The sequence below is a fragment of the Staurois parvus genome, unplaced genomic scaffold (genome assembly GCF_062004578.1).
Source record: "Staurois parvus isolate SC_StPar_1 unplaced genomic scaffold, SC_StPar_1.0 ptg000458l, whole genome shotgun sequence".
Lineage (NCBI taxonomy): Eukaryota > Metazoa > Chordata > Amphibia > Anura > Ranidae > Staurois > Staurois parvus.
The window spans coordinates 2,434,475-2,449,140 of NW_028318254.1; the positions used below are offsets into that span (position 1 = coordinate 2,434,475).

Genomic DNA, 14,666 nt, shown 5'->3' on the forward strand with positions numbered 1-14,666 from the left:
AGCATAGAAGTGACCTTCAGTCCCTGGGGGGGGGGATGCTAGCGAAAAACATCTCCTATTATACCACATGGTAACTGTCATTCACAGAAAATGTGTGGGGCTTCCGCTGCTGGTCCTCTGAAGATGCTACTTGCATGGCTGTCTAGCATCAATCTTCACTGTGTCACATGCAGGTATACAGACAGCATAGTCAAAGTAAAGTCAGAACTATGCATTCTAGGTCAGTGATACCAAGAATATTGGATCATCAACATGACAGACAAAAAGGAGTCCACAATGGCAGCCTCTGGTTTTTCCAAATACACATACAATTAGCATTACTCCCACCTTCCTCTAACACAGTGGTTCTCAACCTTCCTAATGCCGCAACCCTTTAATACAGTTCCTCATGTTGTGGTGACCCCCAACCATAAAATTATTTATCCAGTAATTATAATTCATGAAGTGTCGTTTTATCTCCAATACTGCTGCTTTCAACACAGTAGCTGCTTTCAACACAGTAGCTGCTTTCTACACAGTAGCTGCTCTTTACACATTGGAAATGTGTTTTCCGATGTTCTTAAGCGACCCCTGTGAAAGGGTTGTTCGACCCCCAAAAGGATCGTGACCCACAGGTTGAGGACCACTGCTCTAACATAAGGTGGACCTGTACTCAGATGCCAACAAAAATCTACGTGGTCTATCTGGATTGGATGTATTTATTTCAGGTCAATTTATGCAGCACTTTACATATATATTGTACATTCACATCAGTCCCTAACCCTCAAGGGGCGTACAATCTAAGGTCCCTAACTCACATTCATACATACACATACTAGGGCCAATTTAGACAAGATCCTATTCACCTACCGGCATTTCTTTTGAGGAAACCCACGCAGGCACAGGGAGAACATGCAAACCCCAGGCAGGTGGTGCTGTGGTTGGGATTCGAACCAACAACTCTAGTTCTGCCAGGCAGAAGTGCTAACCATTTAGCCACTGTGCTGCCCAATATAAAAAATATCTGCGAGTGCACAATTCTAACCTTTCCTGGAGAAAATGCTGCTCCAGACTACTTTCAGTGCTGGTCATTTGACCAAAAACTTTGACATTCAGTCATATGATCTCAACTAATTATGAAGCCAACGAAACTGAACTCTGATTTGTTTGTTTCAGATCGAATGCCTGGGGTTTTTATGTGAGCAGCACTGGAGGGAGCAATGCATGAGGGATTAGCAGCAGCTGAAGAGCCCCCTGTGTGCTGCACACAAACAAAAAAGGCCACTGCTGAATGAATTTCCATACAGTGAGATAGGTATGTGAGCACAAAATCAGCAGACCAACAGATTGCTTGTGCTGGCTATCAGGACTGAGTGCTGGGCAATTCCTGTTTAGTGTATATTCCCTCCCAGATTCTCCACTCCTCTCTCGCTGCTTATAAACTGATTTATTTCCATTCTCCTTTCTTTGGGGTCTCCAGGGAATAATTTGAAAAATTGTCAATTGTGATGCTACAAAAGGAAAGTGCAATAATTCAGTTGCAACTAATCAGATTGAAATGAATTGTGATTTTCATGCCATCGGTTCTCAAATTTTATCAATCCACACATATATTGCCTGATATACCTTAGTGGTTATGGTGATATTGTGGCAATGCCAGCCTAGTGGCATCTGGCTTAGGTCTGTGTGGCCTGAAACAGTGTCAGGCTATAGAAGGGGATCATACATGCAGCAATGTTATGTATTCTGCATCCTCCAGAGATGGCCACAGGCACACATATGATCAGGTGTTGTGTGCTCATTGCACTCTTCAGGCTCCTCACATCCATGCTGCCTGTGTGCGTCTGCTCCCTTTATAGAATCTATTAGCTCGCTTTGCAAAAGAAAAGAGAAGATTAAATCTTTACACAGCGGAGGAAATGGCAGCTCTGCAGGACGCAGAAAAATTCCCCCAGAACTTTCCCTTATCTACGTGGGCCATGCTGCAGCCAAAATCAATGCGGCTCTCGCTGTCGCCCCAAATCGCCAGCGTCCGCCTCCCTCCCCCTTCCACCTCCACAGCTTCCATGCAAAGCTACTATGACCAGGTAATTAAGCTGCAAACAATGGCCGCGGAGCTGGAGATTAGCGCTGCTCTGGATGGAGAGGAAACTTATTTCCAGCTAACAAAGACCAAGCTGATTAGAAGAAGCAGCACAATCAAGCAAGCAGATATGGGGGGATAAACAGAAAGGAGACGGCTAGCATTACTCCATGTGACCCCCCCCCCACCGGCATGGACAATACTTTATATGAAGTATCTGACTCCTTTCATTGAGGAAGAGTCGCTTATAAGATTAATATGCAACAAAAGCGGCAGCCATCGTTCATTGTTTATCCCCATAGGAATATACAGTGGGGCACACCAGGAGTCACCCAGGGAGTACTGGGGATCACAAAGGGTTAACAAGAAGTCACAGAGGGGGCACTAGAGGTCACAGAAGGAACACAAAGGATAACACTTGGGTGCACAGAGGGATTAATGGGGTCACATAAGGTGCACAGGGGGTCCTGGGGACATATAAGGCACAAATTGTTATCCCTGAAAATCCTGCCAATATAAAACCTGGGGGTCTCTAAAAGATGAACTGACGTTTGTCGCTGGGATTATTACACACACACACAGAATTATTGGGAACGACAGACACACAATCACATCCATAATTCAAAATGCAAGTTCCCCAACTGGCTGGCCAGATTTAAAGCTGGCCATACATTAAACTATTTATTTGAACAATTTCCTTTAGATTTACTTTGAAGTATGTAGTGCAAGGGCCTGCCTGATTGGATACAAATTGAAAGTTTTGGTTTGACCTCATTTTATAGGTTTTGGTAAATCTAAAGGAAAATTATACAAGAAAATTGTATAATGTATGGTCAGCCTTGTTCTGGTCTGTTGTCTCACTAAAGCCGGCCATAGATGATGCAATATTTTTTTTTTCATGCAACCGTTGGTTACATAAAAGAAAGTTGCTTGATTGCCCTGTCAACACAGTCAATGTTGATGGGGGAATCCCTCCCACAGGGTGTCACGGATCCACGGTCGCCGCCACCAACATGCGACAATTGCACGACCACGACTAACAATAATAAGTCATGCCCACGGCGTCAGACCCCAGACCTTCTCACCAAACTCGTGACCGAAGGACCAGCCGATCTAAAACCACGGTGTGACGCGCGTAACAAGGCCACACTCAGCTGCACCCAGCACAGCGATTGCCCAGCTAATGGACTACAATCGGTGCCTGCAGCCTAAATGCGCTTGTTACTGGGTCGGGTTAATTACGCAACTAACCCTCTACTTCCACCACCACTTTTGTCGGAGACTGGGAAACTCCCGTTATCAAATATACACTATAATGATTGAAATATTGATCTATATAGCACGGCCCGCGGACCTGCTATACAGAGATATACCAAACAGTAGCGTCTCTTCAAAGGCAGGGATTCGTGAATTGCAAGTAAGCGCTTAGAAACAGTTTAACACTTTCAGAAAGAAGATTTATTACTAAAAGGGTCAAAACAGGTGCGATAAAATATTTACAAAGAGATGTCACAAAAATATATATATATGTATATAAAGACACAGCAAAGAGATAATTAGGAAGAAGATTACAGGGTTAAGTGACTTGCCCATATGCCTGGGTTTGCAGATCCAAGTTGTAGAGCAGGGGGATTTCTTGATCTCCTTTTGTTACGATGTTGCTGGGAGATCTCTGTGTGTGTCAAACTCTAACTCACTTGTCTCTTCTTAGAAGTCCCTCTCAAAGGGGAGGGGGCTCTGACTACACGTTTTGGGAGTGGTCATTGGGGAACTAAACTAACTACCAGCTTCATATCCCATGATATGAACCATACAGTTGACCTGAGGAATGTGCAATTACTCTGGTCAGTTTGATAATGAGTGGGCTTACATAGTTTTGGGTGACAAAAGTTACACTTCAGCAGACGGCCTGGCTCCAATCTCAGATGTCTTAGCCTGGTTGTCCCACACCATCTGTCAGGAGATAACCTCCTCACAGGAATGCAGGGGGGATGTGAGGAATGATTCGAGGAATACCTCAAATATAGAGAGGTTGAAGGAGAACTCCGCTCCAACTCGGGTGAGCTAGTTTGTTACACAGAGCTATTCTGTTCTTCCAGCTGGGAGGCACAGGGGGAAGAGCCGACCCTGCCAGGAGAACACAGTGATTATTGCTGGTGGCTATAGCTGCCTGCAATAATTGCATGAAAAATCCAACAGGCTGGTTGTACCCAAGTCATACAACAATCAAATTGGATACAATCAGCCTGCCCATAATATCGTTCGAATCTCATTCAGTCCCTGCTGAACCAGCTGAGATTTGAACCATCTACGTGGCCAACCAAACAATGGTCAGATTGTTATTTTGAAAGGTCCGTTTACATGTATGCAGTGCATAGCAGTGCACTGCATGTTAACAGGCGGTATTCATCTGTTAAGGTGTGCTGTGCTGGGGGCAGCATGTTGAATGGGGTACCAAGGCAATACATATTTTAATCCTAAAACACATTTGTTGTGATTTGCTGCAGTCTATTTATTAGTCTGAATGGGCCCTAAATGTGGTTTCCCAAATAATGGCACTGTGAGGTGTCGGGACAAATGTCATCATCTATCTTGTCATTCCACGCATTCCATTGTCACAGCCTTTATGATAACTCAGAAACTAGCTGGTCACCTAATTAGCACATGGTCAGTTACAGATAGCCATTGTAATTAGTAGGCAGCTTTGTGACTGTCTGGTAGTTAAAGAAGACTAATTAATTCTCAGGGTTGTCTAAAGCTGGTCATAGATGAATCATAATTTGTCCTGTTCATTAGGGACCAGACAAATTTTGATCCATCTATGGCTGTTCCCATTCCAGAGAAGTCGATCGACTTCTCTCAAACCAGCTTGCTGGAGAATTTTGCCTCGATCAGAGCTGCAGACAATTGGCTGCAGCACTAATCAGTGTAATCTGACAGCAGGAGTCGTCTCTGCAGTCAGAATACAATAACACTGAGAAGAGGATTCTTCTACCCACCTCCCATGTGCTCAGTCAGCTGAGTGATCAAAAAAAAAAAAACTGATCCATGTATGCCCAGCCCAATTTGCAGCTCTACTGAACTTAGCATCTTCTAAAGGGGACATAAACCATCCAAGAGATATGCACAGGGTCACAGGACCCAGGACATAATGACTACGCAGATCCACAGGTACTGTGGCCAGACTAATGACATCATCAAGCTAAGACCAACTAGGTGTACCACTGCTGGAAAAAACGGGCAGATCAATAGGGTAACCACACCACCCCCACACAGTTCCCTAAGAAAGCCCTCAAATTCCCTCCACCCCCACCCCAAAATATAACCGGCCAATCCCAAATATTGCCATTCAGAGCTGTTCAAACCAGCGAGATCAGTCTGGGAATTGCAGAAAACACTGACATTGGGCATGGTAAGCCCCAATTAGCTACTCATTAGTACAGCTCTTGTCATTGGATCCTCCTCTATATCAAGAACAGCATAATACTTACAATGGGTATAGTTGTAACAATTTGGCCTGTATGTTCACATACCTCAGCACTTGATGTTCCCAGAACACCAGCAGCCAGGTGGAAGTTTATAGTGTGGAGCCCAATGCAGTCCAACTACTGTAAGATTCCAGCAGGCAGCCCATATCCGCTGTTAGTGTATAATGACCTTGGGGAGGTCAGTCATTCTGGGCTCAATGGTAGTATATGTGTTCTGGAACAATGAAGGTCATCCTTTTATGTCATAAGCCATTACCTAGTATGGAGAACAAGATATAGGCACAGCAGCTCCCATCAGAGACTTCTCACACAGGTCTTTTCTTTGTTACTCATTTAGCAAACTTAAAAGGACTGTTGCCATGTTGTCAATAATAGCCAGGGGTCTTATCCCTCAGGATATTAGGTCCTAGAGGTGTCACATAAATTGAGACAAGTTGCTGCTGTACATTATTAATACTGCTCTCTGCCTAACCTATCCATGTGTGTCGTAAGTCTATTGCAGACTTTGTCACAGACCAAAGAGGTTTACATTAGGCAGGCAGCAGAGAGTGAGAACGAGGAGGTCCGCCACATTTCCTGACCCCTTAGATAAATCAAGAGTCATTGAGGGCTGATTGTGTGACACACCACTATAATCATCTGGAGCGGAGGACATCGTATCTCACTGCTGCCATCACGGCACAAGGTGACACTTCTTCATAATGGATCATCGAGGACGGAGAAACAGTACCGTCCATCACCAGACCCCTAGTGCATTACAGAAGGAATGCAGCTTGACACTTGGTACCATAAACCTCAAAGAGCAGATTCCTACCAACATTTTGGGAGCTCAGGTTCACATCTTCAAGACACCACTCTATCAGTGCTTAAATTGGCACTGACATTGCATGTTGCCATACCCACCCACTCCCTCATTGATGCCTATTGCAGATAAATCCTTGTCTCATGTATATAGTGGGGTTGATTTACTAAAGGTGAATACTATAGACTGTGCACTTTGCAAGAGCAGCTGCTCCAGAGCTTAGTAAATGAGCAGAAGCTCTGCTGACTTCCATCTTCTAATCATGTGCATCATAGCAAAATGCTGTATTTTTTTATAATTTTCCTTGCATACGATTGGATATTCTTTGCAAAGTGAAGCTTTACTTAATTTACTAAGCTCTGGAGCAAAGTGCACAGTCTATTTGCCTTTAGTAGATCAACCCCATAATTGTGCAGTGTAGAACTAGCCAGACAGAGGATCTGCCCAGTATGTAATATGTGGAAACAAAGGGGTTGATTTTAAATGCAAATAGACTGTACCTTGCAGAGTGAAGTTGTTGCAGAGCTTAGTGATTAAAGTAATACTTTACTTTGCAAAGAATACCCCATCACGTGCAAGGAAAATTAAAAAAACAAAAAAAAACAGGATTTTTGCCTGCACGTGATTGGATGGTAGAAGTCAGCAGAGCTTCTGCTCATGTACTAAGCTCTGGAACAACTGCTTTTGCAAAAGTGCACAGTCTATATTCCTTTGGTATATCAACCCCAACATTTCCTTGCAGAATACAACATAATTAGATGTTTAATAGCACAGCAAAAAAAGGGTTCACTGATAAGGTATAACTGAAACATATCAGACTAGATTTCACAGATTTTGCAAGGGTGGGTATGCATCAGAAATAAGGCCCATGTACAGCTGCACCAGGTTTTGCAGTTTCCAGTTTTGGCAAATCAACGCCTTTAAGTGTTAAACCTGTCCCTGTGGCTCAAAGCACAGAAAAATCCCAAACCTCAGGCCCACCACCAGCAACCAAGGTCACCAACCGTGCAACATCAGAAGAGCAGACCAGCTTACCTTGTACGATGAGGTGTACACGGGAGGTTTTGGGGTGATTGTCTGTTTGGACGGAGCAAGTGTATGGTCCCTCGTCATAGATGTCCACGTTTTGGATTTCGATGCTGTACTGGGTCTTGGTGTTGGCTATCAGAACCACACGGGGGTCTATGGACCACTTGTCATTGCCGGTGTATAAGATGGTACTGCGGTTCAGCCAGGCCACCCGCGTCACTCGATTGTCCACCGCGCACCTGCGGAGAGAGAACGGAGAATGAGTGAGAATGGAAGATGGAGAATCCTTCCCATAGACAAATCACAGGACAAATGGCTGAGTCAAGCCACAAAACACATCAATCACACTATGCTGTTCCTCCGACACATCAACAGAGGAGACATGGAACAGCACAAACTGTTACACAAATCACAATGTAACTAACTTTGGTACACATTCATCTACAAACTGCTGGCAGTTACATGATATCAAAAGAGAGTTGCCAGCACACTGACCTTCCTCTCTCATCTCTAAAAATTAAAATAAACTGCCTGTGCTGCCTAAAGCAGCCACATTCTCCCCTTTATGTTTGAGGGTGGGCTGGAAAATCAAATGATAAATCTAATTGGTTGCAACAGGCAGCACACACAGTGCCACTGACAGTCACAGAAATCGCCAGTTTCTGATTCCTGTACTGCTGACACCTCCAACCACAAAATACTTTTTCTTCATCATATACTGAACCCAAAAAGTAATTGTTTCCTGAAGACTGTTCAAAGTTTCACGTAGTGAAATTGTTGTACAATATTAAAGATTGAGCCAAACACAGTGCAGCGGGTTTACACAGAGGCGTACCCTACCAAGTGCTGCAAGTGTTTAGCCGATCCCCCACTGTTCTATGACAGGTCAGTGCTATGTGCAGTCTATAGGGAGCTTGGCTGTTTAATCTGCCCTCTGTCAATCCCTCATGTGGGGAAGCCAGGCAATCAACAAGCTGGTGTGTAAGCTGACCACGAAAAGGGGAAGACCGCCTGCCGGGATCCCTGACAAATAGGGATTTATTCAGAACATTCCCTGTTATATTCAGAGCCAATTATCTGTTCTATGAGAACTATAATACAATTATCTGGAGATGAGAGACAGAACAGACAGACGGATGGAGGAGCGCAGGAATGAGACCACATGGAGAATAAAATTCAGGAAAAGAGTGACAGAGCGGCACTTGTCCTCCCAGATGATTGACACCAGCAAGAGATGAAAAATTCATAGAAGAGCGGAGTCTGCAGGGAGAAGAGTGACAGCCAGGTGAAGAGAGATGTAAACACTACAGCGATTATTTCACAGAGATGCGTCTGTGATGGCTGGAGCAGAACGTCAGCCGAATACAAGGGAGGGGGATGCACGTCAGAATCTGCAGCGGGTTCAGGGGCCTACAGCATGCCGGGGCCTATTTCTAGCCCTACAACGATCCTGGTTCCATTTCCAGCTCTACTGCACCATGGAGTCCATTTTCAGCCCTAGATTTTCCTTCAATAAATGGTAAAAATAATGTACAGTATACTGTACTAAAAGACATTTGTAAAATAAAATGAAAACTCTGCCTTGAGGAGTGCCTATCCTCCAGCTCCTAAGTGGGCACCACACTGAATGGCAGAATTCTCAGAATGAATATTTCCTGATATAAAATCAATTCCCACCTTTCAAACTCCTTCTGTGGGGGCAGAAATGTGTCTGGTGGGGCAGTGAGACGGAAAAAGATATACAGACTTCCTCCACAGAGCCAGTGATGAAAATATGTGCTCCCCCTTATCCATCCTCTACAGACAGGGCCTCTCCAAAATGATGCCTCTCCTTACCCCACACTAGGATATACCCCCAGTCTACTGCACTGTTGGATGAAAGGGGATACAGAGGCAATGGCAATGGAAGAAGCAAGCGTACAGGTTAAGGGAAACATTTGCTTACTAATTTATTAGATTTTGTTTCTTGGGGTTCCCCTTTAATGCCTTGCTTACATATCAATCTAAAGGTTTGCCTCCTTTACATCAGGCCACTGACCAAATAATGATCATTTCTTAACTGACCTGAACAAGCTGCCATTTCATCTCCAGCACGTCAACATAAAATGCTCTTTTCCTGCGCTATTTGGCTGTGAATTTTCAGCGCTGTCAGCGTTTTTGGCTCATTCTCAGAGAATTTACCTCTGCAAAGTGGCCAAAATGTTCCACAATCTGCGCTGTGTCAGGTAGGGAAGACAGAGAGCCGCTTAATGACATTCTACCAATGAATTCCCTATCTCAGGCTTTTCTCTCTGTCAGAGCTTGCTGGATTTTTGTAAAAGACATTTAATGGCCGATTCCTATTCAGGAAGATTCCATTTGAGCAAAAGGGATTTTCTAAATCTGATTCACTTTACTCGGCAGCTGCTCCATCTCCTAATTCATCAAATCACCTCCATCTTTAATGAATTGACGTCCAAGTAATCATATCGCCGGGGACCTCAGAAATCCGAGCTCATAGAATTAAAAACTTCTAATGGAAGACAAACATTTATCAGATACAGTCATGGCCGAAATTGTTGGCACCCTTGATATTTCTCCAGGAAATCATGTATTTCTCACGAAACGTATTGCATTAACACATGTTTTGCTATACACATGTTTATTCCCTTTGTGTGTATTGGGACAAAACAAAAAAAGGGAGGAAAGAAAGCAAATTCGACATAATGTCACACAAACCTCCAAAAATGGGCTGGACAAAAGTATTGGCACCCTTTCACAACTGCGGATAAATAAGAATGTTACAAGCATGTGATGCTCCTGTAAACTCACCTGGGGCAAGTAACAGGTGTGGGCAATATAGAAATCACACCTGAAAGCAGATAAAAAGGAGAGACGTTCACTTAACCTTTGCATTGTGTGTCTGTCTGTGCCACACTAAGCATGGACAACAGAAAGAGGAGACGAGAACTGTCTGAGGACCTGAGAACCAAAATTGTGGCAAAATATCAACAATCTCAAGGTTACAAGTCCATCTCCAGAGAACTAGATTTGCCTTTATCCACAGTGCGCAACATTATCAAGAAGTTTGCAACCCATGGCACTGTAGCTAATCTCCCTGGTCGTGGACGGATGAGGAAAATTGATGAAAGATTGCAACGCAGAATAGTCCGGATGGTGGATAAGCAGCCCCAAACATGTTCCAAAGACATTCAAGCTGTCCTGCAGGCTCAGGGAGCATCAGTGTCAGCGCGAACTATCCGTCGACATTTAAATGAAATGAAACGCTATGGCAGGAGACCCAGGAGGACCCCACTGCTGACACAGAGACATAAAAAAGCAAGACTACAGTTTGCCAAAATGTACTTGAGTAAGCCAAAAGCCTTCTGGGAAAACGTCTTGTGGACAGATGAGACCAAGATAGAGCTTTTCGGTAAAGCACATCATTCTACTGTTTACCGAAAACGGAATGAGGCCTACAAAGAACAAAACACAGTACCTACGGTAAAATATGGTGGAGGTTCAATGATGTTTTGGGGTTGTTTTGCTGCCTCTGGCACTGGGTGCCTTGACTGTGTGCAAGGCATCATGAAATCTGAGGATTACCAAAGGATTTTGGGTCGCACTGTAGGGCCCAGTGTCAGAAAGCTGGGTTTGCGTCCAAGATCCTGGGTCTTCCAGCAGGACAATGACCCCAAACATACGTCAAAAAGCACTCAGAAATGGATGGCAAAGAAGCGCTGGAGAGTTCTGAAGTGGCCAGCAATGAGCCCAGATCTAAATCCCATTGAACACCTGTGGAGAGATCTTAAAATTGCTGTTGGGAAAAGGTGTCCTTCCAATAAGAGAGACCTGGAGCTGTTTGCAAAGGAAGAGTGGTCCAAAATTCCGGGTGAGAGGTGTCAGAAGCTTATTGATGGTTATAGGAAGCGACTGATTTCAGTTATGTTTTCCAAAGGGTGTGCAACCAAATATTAAGTTAAGGGTGCCAATACTTTTGTCCAGCCCATTTTTGGGGTTTTGTGTGACATTATGTCATATTTGCTTTTCTGCCTCTGTTTTATATTTGTTCCAATACATACAAAGGGAATAAACATGTGTATAGCAAAACATGTGTTAATGCAATACCTTTTGTGTGAAATACTTGATTTTCAGGAAAAATATCAAGGGTGCCAACAATTTCGGCCATGACTGTATATCCCCAGATTGTGTGTGCGAGGAGCTGTGCTAAAGGAGAAGTTTCTTACCAGAGATAAAAGCTCAGACATTCATCCAATACTGTATAGCATACAGGTACCAGTCCACACTGTATTCAACTAAAGTGTAAGGTAAATGAAAGACAGGCGTCAGCCCAAATCCATGCCCCTCTGACACCTTTCACCCACATTGGGCTTAACTGTATAGCACCAATACTGGCTACATACCACAGACCTACATTATAAAGACACTCAATACCCCACACACAATGCCCTCAACATACTACAGACTCCCATTATACACGCAATAAATATCCCCCCACATACCAGACCCCATTGTAAAGACAATCACTACCCCCATACACTTCAGACCCACCTTATACAGACAAATCAATAACACCCCCCACCCCTTCAAATACCACAGACCCCCATTTTGGAGACAATCATCCAAAACATGTAGTGAAGGCTCCCAATATCCCCTGCATACTCATTATGAAGATAATTGCTTAGAACAGAATGTACTGTTGCCCCCCCCCACATACCATCATAATAGAGACGACTGTCTGGAACAAAATGCAGTGAAGGCTCCCAATACCCCCCAAATTACCATGGCCCCTCCTTTTTGAGATTGGAACAAATGCAGCAACGGTCTCCATTTTCTGAAAGTATTATGAACTGTGAGTTATGTGCCCTAAAGCTGTGGTCTCCAAACTGTCGCCCGGAGGCCAGATGTGGTCCTTTGCTTCCCTTTTCCAGCCCTTGGGGCACTATTCCTCCTACTGATACAAGGCACTATTCCTCCCACTGACACCAATGATGGGGCACTATTCCTCCCACTGACACCAATGATGGGACACTATTCCTGCCACTAATACTAATGACGGGACACTATTCCTCCGACTGGCACCAATTATGGGGCACTATTCCTTCCACTGATAATGACGGGACACTATTCCTCCCACTGACACCAATGATGGGACACTATTCCTGCCACTAATACTAATGACGGGACACTATTCCTCCGACTGGCACCAATTATGGGGCACTATTCCTTCCACTGATAATGACGGGACACTATTCCTCCCACTGACACCAATGATGGGACACTATTCCTGCCACTAATACTAATGACGGGACACTATTCCTCCGACTGGCACCAATTATGGGGCACTATTCCTTCCACTGATAATGACGGGACACTATTCCACCCACTGGCACCAATTAAGGGGCACTATTCCTTCCACTGATAATAATGATAGCGCACTATTCTCCCCACTAATACCAATGACAGGACACCATTCCTCCCACTGACACCAATGACCGGGCACTATTCCTCCCACTAATACCAATGATGAGACATTATTCCTCCCACTGACACCAATGACCGGGCACTATTCCTCCCACTAATACCAATGATGAGACATTATTCCTCCCACTGATACCAATGATGGGGCACTATTCCTCCCACTGATACCAATGATGGGGCACTATTCCTCCCACTGACACCAATGACCGGGCACTATTCCTCCCACTAATACCAATGATGAGACATTATTCCTCCTACTAATACCAATGATGGGGCACTATTCCTCCCACTAATACCAATGACAGGGCACTATTCCTCCGACTAATACCAATGATGAGACATTATTCCTCCCACTAATACCAATGGCAGGGCACTATTCCTCCCACTGACACCAATGATGGGGCAATATTCCTTCCCATGATACCAACAATGGGGCACTATTCCTCCCACTGACACCAATGATGGGGCAATATTCCTTCCCATGATACCAACAATGGGGCAATATTCTCCCCCCCCCCCCACTAATACCAATGCGGGGGTATGATTTACTCCTATTGACACCAGGGCATTTCCAGTGGCAACAGTTCAGCCCCTAAACGTCTGAAGGATAGTAAACGGGTCATTTGTTTAGAGAGTTTGGAGACTCCTGCCCTAAAGCAACAAACAGAGGCTCCTTTCAAAAACTGCAAGGCATAATTCACACATGTTTTAGATGGAGCTTTTAGCATTTGTCCTGACCTTGGCCACCAACACCCCCATTCCCAACTGTGAAGGCAAAATAATGTGTAGAGCCGATTGGCTTCCAACTCCACATCACAAATCGCCAGTGCAGGAGACCACTGAGAGACATGGCAGTATTGGAGGTGGTACTGTGATTCTGAACAGGATTTCATAGCTTCCCAGGGAGACCTCTGTTTCATAGAAAATAACAAATTTTATGAAAACCTAAATTCTTTTTGTCACATTAATATAAATATGTTAAGCAGGGATGTGCAGAAGGTTTTTCTGTATATTTAGCTCTGCTGCGGGCAAGCAGCAGGAATTAGAGCCAACGCGTGGCTCTCTTGTAAAAGAAGTCGCTGAATCGCTTTTACAAGCAGTGGGAGGGGACATCCCCCCCTTCCATGGGCTATCCCGTTGCATCAGGACACCGGATCGACCATCTGGCACTTCTGCCGGCTGATCATAAAGGCGGATAAAAACTGGAACCGCTCTGTCCACCTCTATGATATAGGAAACAGGAAGCGATGAGCATACATCCATTTCCTTGGATGTAAATGGCACCATTTTTAAAAATGGAAAGCATTTGATCACACTGATCTTGTGTGATCAAATGATGCTTTTAAAGGGCAGAAGAGGAATCTGGGGTCTGATCGACCCCAGATCTCTCGATAAAGTGTCACTGTCACTGCCTATTGCTGTTACAAGGAATGTTTACATTCCATGTGACAACAATAAAAGTGATCACAAAAGAAAAAAAATTAAAGCGACAGTGTTAAAATAATTAAAGAATTTTTAAAGTACCCCCGTCCCCGCGTGCAAAGACAAACACATGCGTCAGTCCTGCAAACATGCAAACAGCAATCGACCCACACATGTGATGCATCATCGAGAATGTCAGATCATGGGCAGTAATTCTAGCACCAGAACACCTCTGTAATTCTAAGGTGGTAACCTGTAAAGGCTTTTAAAGCGGCACCTATGGATAGTAAAATGTACGTTGTTTGTTGCCGCTGCACAGGCGTGTGCAATCTACAGCATGACATTTGTTATCTATTTACTCAGCATAACATCATATTTTAAC

General features: G+C 44.3%; 1 protein-coding gene across 7 annotated transcripts in view; it reads right to left on the minus strand.

Moving 5' to 3' along the window:
• The window catches only part of NTM (neurotrimin), an 839,110-nt gene that overhangs the window by 152,457 nt on the left and 671,987 nt on the right, over positions 1 to 14,666 (minus strand). For all 7 annotated transcript variants that reach the window (XM_089688899.1, XM_089688900.1, XM_089688904.1 and 4 more), the window contains one exon: positions 7,388 to 7,620. In XM_089688899.1, coding sequence (XP_089545025.1) covers positions 7,388 to 7,620 — 233 coding nt within the window. The remainder of the gene's footprint in view (positions 1 to 7,387; positions 7,621 to 14,666) is intronic.